This window comes from Planococcus citri, chromosome 4 (assembly GCF_950023065.1).
Source record: "Planococcus citri chromosome 4, ihPlaCitr1.1, whole genome shotgun sequence".
In the NCBI taxonomy this organism is placed as follows: domain Eukaryota; kingdom Metazoa; phylum Arthropoda; class Insecta; order Hemiptera; family Pseudococcidae; genus Planococcus; species Planococcus citri.
Genome location: NC_088680.1, coordinates 17,500,350 through 17,521,755, shown reverse-complemented (window position 1 = coordinate 17,521,755; position 21,406 = coordinate 17,500,350). Strand labels below are relative to the sequence as shown.

The window sequence follows — 21,406 nt, the reverse complement described above, 5'->3', positions numbered from 1 at the left end:
TTTAATAAACAAGACGTCTTTTTTCGTCGTCGTATTTTCCAAGCAACATTTCCTGTATTCAAAAATCAAATTAACCGTGAAAACTTGCAGCAATTTTACAAGTTGCCGTTTTTCTTCTTTCAATTCGGAAATATGTTTGTTTATTATTAAGAATAAAAATACGATTTTCTTTTTTTATTGCTTGCCTTTCCTTTTTTATATCGAAAATATCACTGTGTGTTTTCCTTTACTTTGGTTTCTATTTTTTTTTTTTCACCGTTAGGTATGGATGGGTATTGGGTATACGTAGATATAGGAAGGATGGATGGAAAGAAAACAGGAAGGACGATGAGGTCGTGTTTACTGAAATTATACGCGGCATTTTAAATTTGACGAACGAATCGATAAAATATTAGAGGCAATAGCTCGTATTTTCATATCAAATAATCGCTTACCGATCAACGAAGCGAGGGGAATACGAAGAGTACATGGTAATAATATACAGTGTACAACTCGTTCCGCAGATTTTAATTTTGTTTGGATATTCTTGGTCTGATAGAAAGGGAATGAAACTCAAAAAAAAAGTAAAGTCATTAGATTATTATCGTTTTTATCGAGGATTTTTTTCAATTTGGCAAATGACACGAATATTTACTGCTTTATTGCCAAGCAGTTCTTATTTGATGGAAAAACAAATTAAAGGTCGGGTATTTTTTAATAAAAGTTTACATTAATGTTTTTAAAAATTTTGTTAGAAATTAAAAAATACCTACCAAAAAAGATTAATATTATTGTTGAAGAAAAATTTCCAAGAAATCTTTGGAAAATATTTTAGCATAGGTAATTGGTAACTCATGGGCACGTAAACATGAGCACAAGATGAAGAATTACTCCAGCAGATCAGACGAGTATGTTCTTTTAATTTAGTCATTTGTTCAAGTCAAAATTTCTTCTCGAATGTTCGATTTCGAAGAGCGGAGAAGGAGAGGGGATCAACATTTCTTCAAATTTTGTCATTACCTACTCACGAAAATAATATTTTGAATTTAAAAAAAAAATCAAAATTCAAGTTAACAAAATTTAATTATGTCTTCAGTTTACTATTACCTATTATTGAAAACTATTTGGGAGGGGGGGGGGGGGAACACTTTAGATATCATTCTACCTAAAATAGTAGGAAAATAAAATGGAAGGGCATTTTTGCAAATTTCAATATTTCTTGAAGAGTGCTCAAATTTTTTTGTTGTTTTTTCCCAATTCTACAACATTATTAAAAAAAATTCAAATTCAAAAGAAACAGAAAACTTCGAAGTGTTGAAAAATGGAAAACTGAGATAACTTTTTCAAATATTTTCTATATTAAAAAGGTGGTCGGAAGGGGGGGGGGGTCAGAATTTACTCGTGGGTTTTTCTTTCAAGTCTACATCACCCAAGAAAAACTTTCTCGAAGATCAAAATTCTAAATTGTAAGCAGAGAAAAATGAAAAATTTTAGCGAATAAATAATGGAAAATGTACAAAGTTTCAAACCAGCGCGAGAAAGACACGAAAAAGTAAGTAAAAACTGAAAATTCAGACGGATTCTTTTTCAAATATTTCAATTTTTGAGGAGTGGGGCTGGGAGGGAGTCAAAATTGTTTTAGACAAACTAGGTAATTTTTAGACCGAAAAATAAGTATCAAATGTCAAATTTTCAAGAAAAATAGAGAATAAACGAAAATTTTAAGAATTCGTGAACAAATGCCTAAAAAAAACAGGTCATAAAAGCAGGATTGTAGGACACATGAGCAGGAGGGGAAGCACTCTTAGACATCTTGTGATCCGATTTCTTTTCGAATGTACACCTTCTAAAAAGAAAAAAAAAACATTCTTCCAAGTTTTCGAATTTCCTTAAATTTTCGTCACTCTTTGAAAAAAAAATTAAAACAAAAAGCCACAAAAAACGCGTATTTGAGAAGAATCTTAGATCATTTTGGCCAATAATTTCCAAAAATTTGTGCTTTTCCTCAAAAATAGGAACTCTTGATTTTTGCTAAATAGTTATTGTCAAAATTCTCGGTTTTTTGGAAACAATTTTTAAAAGTTTTATTTTTCTTTACAAATTTTTCAAAAGTTTTCCCTATCGATCGTTGGAAATTCTAGCTTTTTCGCAGTGGAAAAGTCTCGATTTTTAAGTGAAATTGCCATAAGTTGCGAAGCGAAAAAATCTCATTTTTCGAAAAAAAATTATGAAAAAATGTTCTTAATTTCTCATTTTTAAAAATCGCTGATTTTTACTAAAATTATTAAAATTTTTGCAGGAAGAATGTTTTTTTCAAAATTACCCAAAAGCCCAACTTAGGTACTAATAGTCCAAAAGCTATATCCACTGTGATTTCCCCGAAATAACTGAAAGCTGGAACTGGTCTCAAAAGTTAGTATACATACCCCTATTTTAAAAGCACTTGGTCTGCCAATCCGCAGCTGCTGCTTTAAAGCTCAGCGAAAGCTCAAAAGTTCACAATTTTTCTGAACTTTTGGCCGAGAAAACTGATGGCTGAAATTGGTGCCAAATTATAGCATTTTTCGCGCTGAATCCGAATATGTGGGTCTGCCGACCCTAAAGTGCTGCCAAAGCCCTGTCAGACTGGTTCAAAGGGGGAGTAAATTTGGTAAACATGTTTTTGTGTTTTTGGGCTAAACCCTTAGAAAAAGTTATAAAATTGGGTTAAAAATTATTCTCAAGCACTCAAGCAGTTTAACCGAATGCTCTAAGGCTGAGATGTTTTTTTAGGCGCCGTAATTTTTCAAAATTTTCATTTGGGGGGGGTGGGCATGAGGGGAGTATGGATAAATTCACCAAATATGGCCTTTCGATACATCGAAATATATGTTTTCTGGGCCGCAGAATTCAACTATGGCAATATGGGTGGGGAGGGGCTGGTACCTAATTGGCACAGTATCTTGTTTTGCCAATAATTTTCTCAAGTTCTAATTGTAAAAAAAAATCTTTGCTTTTAAACAAAATTTCTAAAAATTGTCGTTTTTTCAGAAAGTTTTTAAATTTTTTTTTAAAAAATGGTTTAAGTAAATGTCTCACTTTTTTGCCAGAAACTGTCAGATAACCATTCCTTTTGTTGAAATTGTCAGTCTCGTTTTATTTGTCCAAGAATTGCCTTTTCCATCAGAAATTGCCAAAATCCTTACTTAGCTCCCAAAAAATCGTCAAAAAATCTCGATTTTTCATCAAAAAGTTTCGAAATACTTGGTTCAACTTTTCAAAAGGAAATAGGTACAGTAATATTCTGCTTGTTCTTTTCTTGTGATTTTTTTTCTTTGTATTAAAATGTTTTACTCATGCACATTCTGTCACTTTTTTTGGCTACTTTTCAATTACTTTTTTGGTTACTTTTTCGAGCTTTTTTGGTAATAAAATTATACTTTTTTGGGGGGAGAAATTCCAGAATCACAATATGTATTTAAAAATTCATCATTCAAATTCTAAAATTTTGGATCAAAAGAAATGAACAAATTTTTTCAAACATTGTTTTTTACCTAAGTACCTCTCGAAACCCGAATTTTCGAAAGTTTTTGCTCTTGCTTCGCTGGGGTCAATTTTTATATCTAAATGTACCTAAGTAACTCAATGTGAGTAGGTATTTTATATCAATTGGCAAAATTGTCAATTCACCTTGAAAACTCGTAATTTTATTCGACAAAAGTGGTATTTTTTTTTCTACGTAAATTCCAGTCGTAAAATTTTCAAATATCACCCCCACTGCCCCTCCTCACACCCTCTACTCTACTCCAGTCATTCCCCCCTTTAAAAAAATCAGTTTTTTTCTCGTCAGATTGACTTATTTTTGCAAAAGTGAATAAAAACGTTTGAAAAACAATTGTACAAAACTCACATTCAAGTATCCGAATTTGAGAAAAAACAGCAGAGGAAAGATTCTGTGGGGGATGGGGGGTTGCATCCGCCAGGGGCTTCCAATCGACCCAGTCTCCACCTAGGGATCTAACTCATCCTGAATACATTTTGATAATTAATTCGAAACGTTTTTCCATTCCAAGCGAATTTGAAATAAACTATTCAGTGAGCCTTCACTCTCCGAACGAATGTTTGGAAAAAATTCATTCATTCTTTCGTAACACGGAGAATCGAGCATATACGTAGATATGAAAATGTTGAAATTTCATCGATAATACTCGTTCGACTTTATCTTGAAGGATTAAGATTAATACCTTCACATTTAACACCTACCTACCAAACTCTCAAACATTCGATAAACAAGTTCACTTTTCTACCAATCATAATTATTAGCCCATTTCAAGTAAGTATAAACATATACATACGAAAAGCTTTCCTCATCATCGAATCAGCATACACAGAACTACAACACGAATAGTACAAATACGAATATACGAATAGCTCGTACATATTCAACTTAAATACCGCATCGTCAAAAGTTTACTTAATGCTAAAAAATTCCCTCGATCCCTCGAGACACTTAAAGCTCATTCAAACATCCCTCAAAAGTTTTTCCTTTATCCTTCGGCCAACGAGGGGTGATGGAGGTACCAGGCTATACGAATACAAAATCCGAAGTCGGTTTTCAAAAAAACCCACCACTAGGAGTAAAATTTCATCGACGCGAACCAAACCACTACATACATACGTATATCGAGCAAGCGAGCGTTATTTTTCTCTCCATATAGCCCACACTATTCACACACCCAGAATCTCTTGTAAAAAAAAAAAAGCCCAAGCCTCAAATCTCTTTTAAAAGACTTACACGCTTCGCTTAGCTTACGTTAGCATTTCGTAATCGGCCACTCTGCAGTATTTACACTGGAGAAGTTCTTTTTTAGTCGGCCAGTCAGGGTAACACTGCGAGCTGACTATGCGCACACCAACTACACGTGCTTCGAAGAGCTGGAAATCATGTTATCAACTGGTAGCTGCAATTGAAGGTTACATTCGGATATACAGTTAGCAGCATTTGAAAGGACGCGTCGGATGTGTATCGGAGAGGCTTCTGCGGTCGTCGAAAAATTACGTAAATTTCGTGTCGCGAGTTGGTAAATTTTTTTTTGAAAAATAAAACCAAAAAAAAAATTCGATCGAGATAGCGATGAATATTTTAAATCACGAGTCATCGTTTAAATCGTACGAAAATCGATTCGATATTTTTTACGATTTTTCGACGAAATGAAAAGTGTTAGTGTAAAGTGGAGTGTGAATTAGAGCCATGATTTGGCCAGTGATTTTGGTTGTGCTGCAAAATTTGGTTCCTTCGAGTTATGGACATTTTAGCGTTTATCTTAGTCAATCGGAAGTTAAAAAATTATTGGGTAAGTGAAAATTTTTTTAGATTTTTCCCTTTAAAAAATACACTTTCCTCGACTCGATTAGATTAATGAAGGAAAAAAATTGAAAATTAGCTCGCTTTGAAATGCTCATTTTGATTTTATACGTTAATCAAAATTCACCATCTGCAAATATCATTATCACTATCGTCCATTTATACCCCTCCCCAATTCGGATGGAACGATGGTTGATGAAAAATTCATAACTGGCAACTATACACACACTGGTACATATTCACAGTCATCAATAATGCATTACGACCAGTAAAAGCTAATGTAGGTACACAGGAGTTAAAATCTACGTATTCCTAAATTATCATACCACACACGACAAGGACGACGACAACTTTATACAATATACACCCTTAAGAGTATTACGTATATATAGAAATCCCAACACACCAGCCCCTAAAAACCTTCATCAATCTCTCGGCGAAAAACACCAATTTGTAGCGCCAAACTGTGTGTGCCCAATCGGCAGAAAAAAATTCAAGAAAAAGTTTAACAAAGGGCAGATTATTTTCTTGGGGAAAAGTTTTGTTGGAAAACAAAATATACTACTCGAGATTTACCAAGGCGAACTATTTACGAAATGATGCCGCTAATCTTTCTTCTTTATTTTTTCTTGCTTTAGTTTTTCAAAGTGTGCGGACCATTATATATGCTCCTACGACCAAACTCGAGTCGAGCTCGCTGGTGCGTTCGCAAAAACAAAAATTTTTCTTTTATTTAAAGGGTAGGATAGGAAGTTTTTTCGCGTAAAAACTGGAATATATCCAACTAAGCCATCAGGCTAACGAAATACATGAGTGAATTTTCTATGTAGATTTACAGACTATAGGATACATGTTGAGGGGAGTAATCTGCTCACCAAAAGAGGCTTATTAATATACGTAAAGTCTTCCTTATAGGTGTACTTTTTTTACTGTCTTTAAAATGTTGTAAGAATACTTCAAGTACACAGCGTACGTTTCTCTTCGAGTTTTCAAGAAGCACATAAGGGTAAAATATTTCATCTCTGTGAGTTGATGAGAAATCTGTTGATTTTCATTATTAAAAATTATAGTCAAGTGTACGAGACGAGCAACTATAGGAGAAAATCGTGCATAAGCCTATTAATTAAATCGATAGTTATGTACGAGGGGGATTGGCGATGAAGGACTCGAAGAAGAGGATTTTTATAGCTTGTTGGCATATTTTATCTGCGGTTAATGAGCATCGATATATACTATCGTATACGATGAGATGCTTCAAATTATGATAGGTACTTTATACGAAAGCTTCGAGTACGTACTTGTAGAAAGATGCTCGAGCCAATGGGATTAATTTTTAGGCTACTTGTTGCCGAGTTTTCTTCTTTTTTTTCCTTCCTTGCTCGAAATTAGCTCGTCGACTCGTCGTCGTTATAGTTGTAATAATTACTAACTAATTCGAAGTTAAAATGACGAGATGATTTTTTTTTTACGAACCTGAAACAGAAAAACAAAAATACCAGTTAATTATTAATTTAACGTTAGTTCTTGTAAAATTCGTAATAAGTTCCAACTGTAAGTACAATTCTTTGTAAATTAATTAGGAATGGAATGAAAAAAATTGTGCATAAAAAAATCTTCGTTGGGAAAAAAAATGATAATGAAGTGATTTTGTTTTATTTCTCGGATTTGAACCTATATAAAATCAGATTTGATTAATTTTTCAATACGATTGCTCGATGTTTCCAATCCTATTCGAATAAAAGCTCGATGTAAAATTGAATTGAGTTTTGCGAATAATTTTTTTCTTCAAAGAAGTAAAAGCGAAAAAATGTTTTTTATAATACGAAGAAAGCGTAGGTCGTCACCCTAATACGTAATCTAACTCCATTTTTTCTCAAAAATGAGTTATGAACACCATCTGAATGGTGAACACTTCATATGGAACTTGCGACCTTAAAAACTACTTTAGGTGAATTCATTGGTGTACAATTCGCGTTCGAAGTCAGGAAAATTATCTAACTCCACTAATGGATAACGCACTGTTTATTTAGCTACGTGAAACTGTTTCATTTTTACGTTACATGAAAATGAGTTATGAACACCATTTGAAAGGTGAACACTTCGTATGGAACTTCCGATGTTGAAAATTACTTCAGGTGAATTCATTGGCGTACCATCCACGTTTGAATTCGAGAAAACTATCTAACTCCACTCAAAGTGGCTTAAAAGGTGTCAAGTGAAAAAAATTTTTGCCAGAATTTTTTTTTTACTATAATAAATAACCTTAACTATGTAACATCCATCAATAGTTGATAATGCTGTTTTTCACTTTTCCTGAACAATTTACAAAAATGGAGTTAGATATTTTACGTATTAGGGTGACGAGGTATTATTTACAAAAGTGTTTCAAATTTTCTGAATGCAAAAAAAATGCTGATTCCATAGTTTTTCTGGTAGGTTTTATTAAATTTTGAAAAAAAATTCAGCAGATTTCAGTAAAAATTAGATCAATGTACTTATTCATTTATTGGCCCTCTCCCTTAGTCTTGAAAATTTTCTGTTGCGAAGCACGTTGACGACATGCAACATTTTAGAAACAATGTAAGTAAGTAATTTATTAAAATTTTGAAATGGGTAAAAAATTATTTCGAACAAAATTTTTACGATTTTAGGAAGATTAGGGTGGTTTTTGTTTTCAAAGTTAAAATTTCATCGCTTCCCATAATTGAATCGTTTCATTCCAAAAACTTTCTTGAATAAAAAATTGAAGCACGTACTTCCAATCACATTTGGGGTGATCGTAGGTATCTTGAAACAAACTGAAGGGGACAGGGAACCTACATATTGTCACAAAGATTGTGAAAATTAATATTTCTGTAATTTTTTTAAACATCGAACTAACTTCTTCGGTCCAAACCCAAAAAAACAACCCAAGTGAATAATTTTCACCTCATAAGAGACATATCTGAGAGGATTTCTCAGCAAAAATGTTCTCGATTCATTTGACTAAAAAATTAATAAGGGATAGGATAGCACTTTTTTTTGAAGTCGATTCAATTTTTGATGCTCTCATTTCCTGAAATTTTGAATTTTATGATAAAATAGCTGAAAAAAGACGGAGCTGAAAACTCTACAAATTTTTAAACAAAATCAATCAAAAAAAGGAATAGAATTTTTTTTACAGAAATGGTTCAATAATTTTGTCGTCAGAATTTTTCAAATAAAGTTACCTAATTTTTAATAAAAATTTGTTTCTCATTTCCACAAAAAAGTGGGCAAAGTGGAAAAATCAGTGAAAATTTTCAATTTGTGCGTTATAATTTCTTGAAATAACTTTACTTTATAGAAAAAAATCTTCCGGTTCTCCAAGTAATCTTGGTTCTGCTACATAAAGCCTCACAAAACCGAAAAAATTTAAGAAAAAACATTTGAAAAATTCCAATTTTATGCATTCTCAGTTTTTCGGGAGAAATCAAAAAAATAAGATAAAAAAATTGTCTTTAAAAAATCTCAATCTCTGTATTGAAATCGTTCTGATTTATTTTCATGAAAAATCTTCTGCTGGTCCCTCGAACGTTATGAGTCTACCTGTTTAGGACCTCGAAACTGAGAAATTTTGAAAAAAAAAAACAAACAAACAAACCATGAAAGTGGATGGACACTTTTCAAAAATTTTAAATAATTAAGAAATGACTTGTAAATATTTTTTAAAGGCTTGAATAAAACTTACAATTGGTTCATCCTAAAAAATAAAGTACAAGTTTGAACAACATTGCTCATAACATTGGAGGAAAATTTTCAACAAAATAAAATTTTTAAAAAAATACTCAATAGGTACTCATTTTATGAATTCTGTTTTATTAGATTTTTCGTATTTTTATTAAAATGTCAGGTGTGTTGTTTAGAATGATCATTAAGAGCGACGTTGAAACAGAAACTTATAAATTTATGATTTAATGATTTAATTTTCTGAGTCATTATTTCTTTAAACACTGAAAATTTTTAAAAAAATGTTTAGGCACCAACTTTTATTCACTCATTTTTCACTTTCACAGCTTTTTGGGGTCGTCAAATATGTAGACCAATGTTCGGAAAGACCGAAGGATTTTTTTTCAAAATGAGGCAATTCTGAGAGATTCTGACGCAAAATTAGATTTTTTGAAAATTATTTTTGCATCGTGGTTTTTTGTTTTTTTTTTTCAAATGGAAATATCAGACTTTTTCTTCCCTTTTTTTCAACTTTATGAAGCTAAGCCTAAAGCGAAACCAACATTGTTTAGGAACTATGGAAGATTTTTTTCTGAACAGAGAATTATTCACTATTCAAAAGAATTTATGAGCCATAAATTGAAAAATTTTCACTGACTTTTATTAGTTTTATTTTTTTAAAAATATTTTCAACATTGGGAGCTCTGTAGATACAGATTTACTGGAAGGAGATGTGGAGTTTTTTCCTTGAAAAGGGGAATAAGTATTAAAAGAATTCTGAGCCAGAAATCAGGAATTTTCAATAAGAATTTCTTCAGTTTTTAATTTTTTTTCAACTTCGGAGACATTTGGGACCCATGGTGAGTTGAAAGAGATGAGGATGAGGAGGAGGAGGATGAAGAGGGGTTAGAATGTTTGGAAAATGGAAAAATCAGTAAACACTTCATTTTCTAAACAAACAATTTTTCAGTCACGTTGCCAATTTCAGCTCTAAAAGAATTGTGTGGCAACACAAGAATGCTGCAAAAATTTGAGAGCCTTCGAAGCACCTTCCCCAGTTCACTCATAGTCTCTCATGTTTCAAATTAGATTATTTATTTCGATTCATAAAATTATTCGAGAGAGTTTTCGTAGTTTTCAAAATGAGGTGGACGAGTTTGCAAACAGTTTTGGAATTTATGTAGAAAGGTAATTCGTTTACAAAATGTTCAAAAATATGTATTAGTAGAATAGAAACAGATTTTTAAAATTTTGAGGCGTTTAATCTCCCCTCCCCCCTTCAGCTACAAAATTTTGGGAGCCCGAAATTCTTCTTCCAAATCAGATTCTCTATGGAAACATAATTATTCTCTTACCTATGTTCATTGTTCAGCACAGTGTACATTTTAGGACCAAAAAAGCAAGATTTTGCAATTCTCGAAAGAACAAGAGGTTTTGCATTTTTTCATTAACAGAAAAATTTTTGCAATATTATTTTGCAATTTTTCTAAAAAGCAGTTTGTTTTTTAATTATTGTTTTGCAAAAAAACTGAATTTTACACAACTTTTGGTAACAAGCTGCAGAATTTTTGAAATTTTGGCAACTTTTTAGGATTTTTGCGATGAGTAACCCAACAGCTAGATTTTTAGCTACCGCATATTACAGACTAAAAATCTGAATTTTTTACCGTTTCTGACAAAAAGCAGGTTGTTTGGTAATATTTTCACAAAAACCAAGATTTTTTCCAATTCCTGGCAAAACACGGATAGAGGAATAAATAATGAATACTGAATAGGTCTATTTGACTCGAAAGAGGGGAAAAGGGGATGGATTCCAGGCTGGAAAATTGACCTCTCGCTCAATAAATCGCGTCGTTTACATCTCTGCAAAATTGTACAGAAATGAAAAAATTAGCCCTCTTGAAAACACACCCAACTATAAACACACTTATGTGAAAGTTAACGTCGTAATTAAAAAGAAATTCCAACATCAATTATGCATCCGGTACACGGCCACCACGCTGTGGCCGAACCCAGCATTAAAATTACGGCCAAAAGCTGGAAAAAAAGTAATTTTTCATTCGACAAACACACTATACACAGTGTACATAGCTCGTAATTTACTCGACGAAGAAGTAAGTAGTAGCTTGATAAAAAAAACACTCCTACAACTCCCGTGACATAATTTTCGTTACAAATTAATTTCTTGGTAAAAACTCCCCGTGCAGCTCAACGGAAGGAGGAAATTTTTAGACCGTTTAAAGTACATTTTAATTCTTTTAAGAGCTGTAAAACTACTCGCCTGCAATAGCAACTCGGGCGCGTAGTTTATTTCCTTCAGAAATGGTGGAAATGGCCGGAAAAAGAGCCAGGCTGTGGCGAAGAGAGTGAGGCGTAAATAAAGTTATGAAAAAAGTTATAGTCTAGATGGTAATAAACAATTTACAAAGAAGGATATTAAAAAGCCAGATTTTCGAGTATAACCGCAGCGCAGATGCAGTAATCTCGACGTGTATATAGTGACCTCACAATTCGATGTTGCTTGTGTAATTCGTGGTGTTAATTTCATTAGCAGGCAGCATTTTGAGATTTCGTGCTGGTATTTTTTACGCATCCGCAAATCTGAGCGAAAAATTTGCCAAATTAACGACCGAATAGGGAGACGAAGTTGCCAAAGTGAAGGGGGAAAAAATCGCTCCGATTCACCTGTTTTGTTCTGTTCTGTTCCGCAGAATTGGCTTCGTTATCAAATTCCAGTTAATATATTCACCTTTAGAGAGAGAATGCGATGAGGCGGCGCAGCGTAAGCAAGATTTCCAGGGGTCTTTAACGCTTCCCTCAATTTCACTACGTTCATTAATATCAATTTAAAGTTTAAGGTTAAGACGCGTATTTAGGGTTTGGTTCGACTTACAACCGTGTATAGTGTAGCTGTAGGTAATATGGGCATTTAACAAATGTTTATTCAAATAGACGCCTCTTCTTCTGTCCTCTCCTCTCGCATGTGGCTTGTGCCTTGTACAGGATGCATCTCTCAGCTCATCTTAACGTAGGTAGGGTAGCAGAAGATGAAACGAGAAACGAATTCCAGTACATTGGGTCTGTCTGTCAGTCTGCTCAAGCTGGATGCTTTTTTTTTGGGACTACTAAAGTGGGTAATGAAAAGCCACATACGTACGAACTTTTCATCGTCGTGGTATCGTTTCGACTTCGAGTCGAAATCACGCTGCGTAGCGACGAGGTAATCTGGAATTTTATCGTTACAGCGCAAATCTGCCGCAGCACTAATGACGTCGCGATGACAAAACAAAACCATAAAAAGGGTCATGTAATCATTCAAAAGGGACATACAGATAAGACCTTGGGTGAGGCGGTATGGCAATATTGTACGCGAGAGCTGATCGTCGAGTCTGATAACACGTTGACGTATTTCCTCGAGCTGCGTTGTACAAATCAAATGGCAAAGAAAATTACATTTCGGATCCTTCGTCTAAGCGTAAAATATTTCCGGCATTCGGTACGAGAACGACTAAAAGAGCGACGCGGCGCCTTTTCCACCCATCTCTTCTACCTACCTCTATGCGGTACCTTTACCTATCTGGGTACCTTCGACTTCGACGACAAAATGCAAATAATTCGAAAAACCGGTAATCATCGAATCCTGCAACGTTCTATTTCGCGTCTCTCTCTGTGTCGAGCCAATCGTTATCGTTCTCCTTTAGACAGTTATTGCCATATTTCCATGATCGATGGAGAATAAGCGTAAACTTTATTAAATATTGCCATAAACCAGCGACTATTTTTATGCGTTTTATCGTCTTCTCTTTAGTGTAGTATAAGGTTTGTAGAAAAAAAAACCACCTATCGCACCTATACTACATATCGCGTGAGTTTACCATATAGAAAAATGAAATTTTTTCGTTTCGCTAAATTTTTCATGCATGAACGAGTCGATTTTTTCGATTAAATGATACGAGCGAATATTATTTTTATGTATTACCGTATATTTGAAGATGAGGATTTTGAATCGAAGTAAAAAATATCATAAATCTGAGCACGTTATTAGATCTGAGATGAGGTTAAACCCAGCAATGATCGGGAGTAAATTAAATTCATCGTGTTTGGCAGTTCAATTTCTCCTGGATCCAATTTTTTTCGACCAAAAAATCACATTTTTCTCATTTTGGGCAAGGAGACGACTTCTTTCTGATTTCATAGGCCAAGTTTTTTTTTTTTTTTTTGAAATTAATTTTCGAAGATGAAAAAATATTACTTGGCATTTATTTTCATAATACTCAAAATCCCAAGTCCTCCATTTATAGGCTTGATAAAAAAATTTTCATAATTTTTAAATTGGTTAATTTTGTCTAAAAATTGTTTTCCTCTTTATCCTAAAACTTGAATGAAAATTCGTGTAAGATGAACAGTGTGAAGTCCCTTATGCCAAAAATTGCATAAAATTTAGCTTTTTTCGTAAAAATTTTAAAAGTTTTGCTTCTTTTTAGAAACTTATTGCAAAAATCTGTTTCAGAAATTTTCAACCTGCAGTCTTTCCAAAAATTGTAAAAAAAACTGTATTTTTTAAAATTTTTTTCCCTATGGTATCTGACAGAATTTTGTTTGAAATGAAAAAAATCACTACTTTTTACAGCCTGGAACCAGCTCGAATCGACTCAGCATATTAAAAATGGGGTACTGGTAAATTTCATTTCAACAACTCATGTTGTGGAAATTTCAATTTTTAAAAATCTGCTAGGATGCTCCAGAACGGGCGTAAGACGTTTGCGAACCAACCTATTGTTTGTATTCCTCTTTTGTTGCATTGATTAATGATCTAAAAGTGAGACATTTGCGAACCAACGAGATTCAAATTAAAAATGAACTGCGAGCGAACGAGTGATTCATATTGAAGCCAATGTAAGACATTTGCGAACCAATACTAACCAGTTAGGTGTAAGTAAACATGTCAACACCTTTTTGGCCTATAAATGAAACATCATCTGATAACTTACGTAGCTCGCAGTGGTCCAGAAAACACCCTGTCCCCCAATGGCTAAAATTCAATATCTCTGAACCGTTTTTCAAAACTTTGCATAACTTAAGTTCCTACCTATACCTACAAATATTTAAAAAGTCATTTCAAAACGAAGATAGCAACTGCAAAGTGACCTAAAAAGTGCAAGTTTTTTTTCCACAAAAGTGAGACGACCCTGTCCTATAGAAGGAAAGTAGGATATTCGGATCTATCTTGAAGAGTGGAATGGGTCAATCACCATGCACGAAATATACTTAAATTAAGTAAAGTGAAGGTTTTCTTTTTAAATATACACATGCCCTTGAACTGCTCGTATCTCAAAAATTACATTTCGCAGTTGGATAAATTTTGAAAATTCAAAATTTGAGTCTTAGCATGTAATAGGAACCCGAAATTCGGACCTGGAATGTCCAGTGGGAACTTTTTCATATCAGTCGCGGGTTTACAAATTCCCCATGGGAGCTTTTTATTCTTGAGTCTTGGGTATAAGAAAGTCCCCCTGGGGCAATCATAGACCCGATAATTTGGATGAAAAAGTCAAGTCCCTCAGGGCATTTGTAAACTCCAGTATAAAAAGTACCCCAGGAACATTCGTAGAGCCGAAAATTGGCATGAAAAATTCCCTCGGGGCATTTTGTAGACCCGAGCCTCGGGTGTCATTCAGATGAAATTTTTGGATCGCTATCTTACCCTTTTTACCCTTGAAATTGAGCGAAATTGCAATATGATAGGCATTCTATTCTTCTACTTCTCATATCATATTTACGCAAAAGGACAGTGGTTCGCAAAAGTCCTACTTTTGGGGCTTGGTTCGCAAATGGGTACATTTTGAATTAGAATGTATGAGCATAATGATTCTTTTTCTTCGCTGCCTCCATCCCATTGTGGTTCGCAAACGGGTTGCTTTTCGGCTGTCAATTCCCCTATTCATGGTTCGCAAACGGGAACCGGCCCTCCAGAACTACCACTAAAAATGGTTCGAAACCGTTTCCAATCTATTGGGAGGGTTAAAAACAGCTGGCACACACCAAATTTCAGCTCTCTTTGTCTATTTGGTAAAATTTTGATTTTTTTAAAAATTCATTAAAAATCAAAATCGTTTGTGAACTCAAAAATTTGACCTACTGTTTCTAAATTCGTATTCGGGAAAATCAGATCACCTCGATTCAAACCTGATGGACAACTATTTCAGCTGAGTTTCAAATTCCGTGATTTTAGAACTTTTTTTTTTCAGTTTTGCCATTGAAAATAAAAAGTTACAGGTGAGAAAGTGAATTACGTAATTTTTCTCATAAATTATTATACTAAATATGTACTTACTTATTCTCAAACGCGAGTTCATAATATTCAATCATTTTTGGAAGGAAATTTGTACTCACCTGAAACAAAGAAAAATTAAGTTGGATTAGTTAGTTATAAAATTATTGATCAATCAACAGATAAATATGAAATAATGGTCGAAAGCCAAAGTAAAAATTCTGACGATCTTCATGTTTAAGAAATAGTCGAAAACGAATTATTCACCAAAAAAGTATCATTAAAATTATTGTAAAATTGATTGTGAAAATCACTCAAAAATATCAAAACTTGATACAGAAAACGACCAAAATTTGAGAAAATGACTCATTTGAGTAAAATTTTGCACAGACTGCTCAAGTGCTTAGATTATTGAAAAATACCAATTAATTAATCGGAAATTCTCAAAATTGAATGATAATTTGTCAAAACAGCGAAAAGTGTCATAAAATTTGTCAAATTGACCCCCTCGCAAAAATTTTTTTTGAAAATTACCAGAAGTTGAATCATGTTGGGTATCTGACAGAATTTTTTTTAAAAATCACTACTTTTTTCACTACCCTTTTTCAACCAAATTTTCAGAAAGCTCTGCACTCGCCCCCCCCCCTCCCTCACACACCCAAACATTAACAAAATCAAATTTTTCAAAAAATTTAAATTGGAAGAAAATTTGTATACTAATAATTGATGACGGGGGGGGGGGGAGAGCGGATAAGGATCTCCTGCACCTCCCCCCCCCCCCAGTGCTAAAGAAAATTTCTATCCCTTATTCTTTAAAAAAAAGTGTACCGAGGTAAGTCGAAAAAGAGCAGACAAAAATTTATCAACTGTCAAACATTTTCAAGTGCTAGAGTGTTTTTTTTTATTTTTGGTGAGTTTTTTAAAATCAAATTTAAGCCAATGAAGGAAAAAATCACAATTCTACTAAACTGACCCACAAAGCTGAAATTTGAGATATACTCTAATTTGAGACCTGACAAATCGTTTGGAAACTGATTCAACCCGTTTTGAACAGTTTTAGAGCCACCAGCAATTTCTGAAAAAATTAACGAAGTCGAATTTTTTACAGGAAACTCAAGAGAAAATTGGTTTGAAATTGGAAGAAAATTTGTACGTAAAGTATTTTTTAATTTCAATCAAAATTATTTAAAAAAAAACAAAACAAAAAGTACCTACAATGAACGCAATAAAGAATTTTTTCATTTTTTCACTACTTTCACTCTCTGTTATAAACCATGATTTTTGCAGAAATATTCAACAAATCTTGATTTTTAGAGAGTAAAATAGCAAAATAATATTATTTTGCCAGAAGTTGCAGAAAATCTGACTTTTTACGCCGAAAATTAAATTGCAAAATTTTGCTTTTTGCCAATAGTATATTACACAACGAGTGCCGAAAAATCACTTTTTCTCCGAGTTTAGTGAAGTAATTTTTCCTGAACGAGGGTGGTTATTTTTACATCCGAGCGATTCTCGCGAGGTTGGAAAAGTAGTACTTTTCACCCCTAGATAGGAAAAATTTTAAAAATTTAATTTTTTTTGAAAGCTTTTAAAAAATCCCAAACTGGGCAAAAAGTTGTTAATATCCTGTGTTTTGCCGTCATTTGCATGAAATTTTGAATTTTCCGCCAGAATTTCGAGAAATCTTTTGTCAAAAAATGCAAAAAATGTGGCTTCAAAAAATAATAAAGTATTGCCAAGAAAATCATCGATATAATGGACTGCGACGTTGCCTATTCGCGAGCATCTTGCACTTATGAGAAGTTAGCATATTATACTTATTCTTTATCATGTTTCCCATGTAAAGCATTCATTTTTTCCCTGCTCCAGAATCAAAACTATAAACATTAAACACCGTCAAGTTTTTCTTGAAAATCCATCGCCTCTAATGCCTGCACTCAGCCCATCCCGTCAAATCCTCAATTTTCCATCTACTCGCAGCTGCATCTCCATAATCTTGCATCGTGCACCCTTCGCAGTTCTCGCCGAAGAACAAGACTCTTCTCGTCGTTCACTCGACTTGGAAAAATCACATCTTGTCGGCTCAGCTCGCAGCTATTTTCCCGAACATGTCACGAGTTGACGGGTGTTTTTGCGAAAACTCTAAATTAAATGAAATGTAACCGAATAAAACGACATTTCGTATTGTTGAACGCCGGATAACATGTCTAAAAAGACAAGGTCGGGCAGTCAAAACCAACTTACAGGTTAAAAGGGGGGAAAGCATAGTATACATAACCCTCTTGTTTAGGCGCTTATGGTATGCCTAGTACATAAAAACTATTCGCATTCAAATCTCCTGGGTTCTCGCTGCGATCGGAACAGGAACATATCAGTAAGAAGTGAATTTCCCAATAAACTCTCGCTGCTTATTACACATCTAGGTAAAATTACCAAGTGAAATTTGGCATCGTCTTAAGCGCAGCAGACGTTCTCGAGTTAAAAATGCATTAGGACGTCGACTGCGACTAGTCGATGACGCTAATTTGCAACTTTTTCTGGCTGCTGTGGCGCATTTGCAGATGCAAAAAGTTTTCGCAAAAGTAAACAGCGAAAGGAAAAATCGTATTGCAGTATCACCTTCGCTTCACCTTACCCGAAATGCTTTTCTTTTCTCTTCTATTTTAGATACCTATCTGCTGTGGAGGTATACGACGATGGTAAAACTAATAACAAATTTTCAACCCAGCACGATCGTATCGCGTCTCGGCGCATTTATACAGCCCCCACCACCCCCTACAGCGATACTTAATTATTCTTTTATGAAAAACTTTCCATCTCTTTTTGGCTTTCGACAAAGACTCGGCGTCGCGTCGTCTCGCAGCATCTCTTCCATACCTACCGATACACGAAGCGAGAAAAATACCAGTACAATGAGTTTTCTTCAATTTTCGACTTTTATTATACAACTTTGCGAGCTTTTCTCCCCCACTATAAGTAACTCAAATCTAATAGGAAAATGAATTTCTATTTAAATTAATTTCACGCGACGTTGTTTTCTATTTGTTCAACAAACGTGTACACTTTCTTTGATGTTGCCGTTGCCGAATGCGAGAAAAATACGAGGAAAATGGGAAACAAATACTCGAACACAATTCTTAATAATAACTTCAAAAAAAAAAAAACAAGCAAGCAAACGAACATGCCCGTCGTCGAAGCGAAGTATTTTCTGACAGCAAAGCGCCGTTTCGGCTTGCTCCCCCTCCCCCTCTCTCGCACAGTTCGACTTGTCACACGTTAACTAAATTCTTTATTTAATGTCTTGTCGTTGAAATGTACACAAAATATCATTTTACATAACGCTTTCTTTTCTTATTTATTTGGACTGAAACACGTATATATAAAATGAGTGATTTCTCGAACGTCTCGTGGTGTGTCTGTGTACATTTTCCAGTGTTTTTTCGACCTTTTAACACATTTCCTTTGTGAAGAATTCCGCAATCGACTGCGAATAATACGATAGTGTAGAATACACTTTTCGGAGAGTTGAGAATTTTATAAGTATTTTTTCACCAAAACGTGCTTCGGATCGGAACTTTGAGCTTGGAAATGTAGTAAAATTTTGTTCTTTGAATTTTACGATCCTTTATCCATCCAAAAACGTAAGTTTTTGTTTGAGATGAGCAAAACATTTATTTTGTTTAGAAACTAAAACAGGTAAGTAGGTTTACTGGAAAAATTATAAGTCAGATTCATTGATCTCGTTATTTATTGGAAAGACCATTAATAGAATAATATTTCTACCAATTTATGCCAAAAATCAGGTTGTTTTGCAGGATTTTTTGCAACTTCTGGCAAGAAACAGGAATTCTGTACTTTTCAGCAAAAGCAGGTTGTTTTACGAATTTTGCCAAAAAAAACAGAATTTTTTGAAGTCAAATGCATGGAATTTTTTAAATTCAGAATAGTTGTCCAAAAATCATGAAAGGTGTTGACTCTACATTCGATTTTTTTTTGACAATTCTCTCGTTTTTTTTTGAATAAAACGATGAAATGGGCACAGAGGGGCGGGGAGAAGAGGATGAATGTTAAAATATCATGTACCTAATGGAGAAAAAATAATCTCTGATTAGAATATTTTAAAAATCTGGGGACACCTTGAAAACTTAATTTTCTGGGAGGTTTTTTTTTTTTGATGGCTCATCTTAGTAACGCACCTTATTTTATTTTCAATCGTCAACTATGGATCATCACCGGTTCACCAGTCATCTATTTACAACTTAACTTCATTCTAACATGAAACAAAATATAACGTTCTTCTTAGGTATAACTTAAAACTAAAAGGTAACTTTTCTTTTCTGTCTGGGAGTTAGCAGCTTGGTTTCCTCCTCGACCACTTTGCTGCTGGCATCTTTGGATTGGTGGTTTTGACTAGATTGGTGTTTCTGTGAGCTTGGCTCCCTCTTTGTCCTCTTTGCTATTGGTGTCCTTTTTGACGTTGGTAATTAACTGCAAGCTCGGCTTCCTCTCCATCTGTTTCACTGCTGGGCTCTTCCTCAATGGAACAATGATGAGTTTGGTCAAGTTAGGAGTAGCATGCCTGGCCCACACACCTATATATAAACACTAGGGTGGTTCAAAGAACAATAGAAAAAATTTTATGTTTTAATTTTTTGAGCTTACCCCCTAGAAGTGTTCCATTTGGTCAGAAAACACTTGACAAAAAATTTTGGGCCAAAGAAATAATATTTATAGAGGTTGTGCATGAGAGTTAAATGTTGAGAAGGTATAAGCGTGTCGAGCAAAAACTTCCCACGGTTGCGCGCCGGGGAATGGAGAGTTGCGTCCCCTTGTTGGATTGAAGCAGATTACAACATGTTATCCCCTCTACAATGCATGATAAGTAAGTCTAGTCCTTATTGAGCTTTTTATGAATGTTATTAATGATGAGTCAATGACAATTTTTCAATTCTGAAGATCACTGAAGGTGAAAATACATACAAAAGATTTGAAAAGTAAAGAAAAAAGTACAAGTATGAATTTGAGGTTATATTATTCTATTCTACTTTGAAACCAAAAGGAAACAATTTGTGGGATAAATTTACGTTGAAATATGAATATTTTATAAGATTCAGCACTTCTAGTTGAATAGTTGATGTTTTATCAACTATCATCAATTTAAGAGCTATACTTAGTAAAAATGGGATTTTTTGATTTATAAATTCCATAATTTGGGTTCAAATGAATTCTACAGCCGAAAAATCATAACCAATACTTTGGAATAGTTGTTTTTTCATTGCGTTTCCCCCGGCACCATTGTGGGAAGTATTATGCTTTAAAGCGTTAGCGCGCTCGTAGCTCTCAACATTCAACACTTGTGAGCGACCTCTAAATATTATAATTTTTCAACAAAATTTTTATGGTGTCATTTTTTCATCAAAAGGAACAAAATTAGGGGGTAAGACCTCAAGATTTCAAAAAAAAAAATGTTACATGAACCACTTTAATAGGCACACGTGTCATTTGATAGGCCAGATCTCACTACTAGCTAGCTCCTGCTGCATTTGGATACTTGATCATGCAGCATCGCTTTCACTTTGCTGGCGTGTCTTCACAGTTAATGCTTCACTGGCAAAGGCTGAAAATGGCCTGCCTCCCTGTCCAAGCAATTTGGGCAGTTCATAGGGCCATTCTTCCAACATCAGGGCCTCCTTGAGCCGGTCTCGAGCTTCCTTATGTCTGGGACATCTCCACAGGATGTGAGGAGTATCTTTGGCTTCTCTAGAATCACATCTCAAGCAGGTAAGGGAGTCTCTCTTCTTGGGCTTTTCAAATAGGTCTGGCCTATGCGGGACAAATTTTCATTTATGGGAGTATGAAAAAGACACAAAAAAGCACGACTTTAGCTTTCAGGATTTTAGCAGACACTCTGAATTTCTGTCTAAAAAAATTTAGCAATTTAGTTTTTGGCAAAAAAATAAGATTTTTGCAATTTCTGGAAAAACAGGTTTTTTTGGCAAGAGAAGCAGGACTTTTGCAATTTTTAACTACTTACTTTTGATGAAAAAAAACTGGATTTTTTTAAAACCATTTTTCGGAATGTTTGCAAAGAACAAAAGTTTTCACAGTTTTCTTTTAGCAGAAAA

General features: G+C 34.1%; 1 protein-coding gene across 1 annotated transcript in view; it reads left to right on the top strand.

Moving 5' to 3' along the window:
- The first annotated feature begins 4,931 nt into the window (after positions 1-4,931).
- The window catches only part of LOC135845920 (tyrosine-protein kinase Dnt-like), a 140,987-nt gene continuing 124,512 nt past the window's right edge, over positions 4,932-21,406 (top strand). The window contains exon 1 of the mRNA XM_065364794.1: positions 4,932-5,312. Within this exon, the coding sequence (XP_065220866.1) occupies positions 5,210-5,312 (103 nt within the window). The 5' untranslated portion in view covers positions 4,932-5,209. The remainder of the gene's footprint in view (positions 5,313-21,406) is intronic.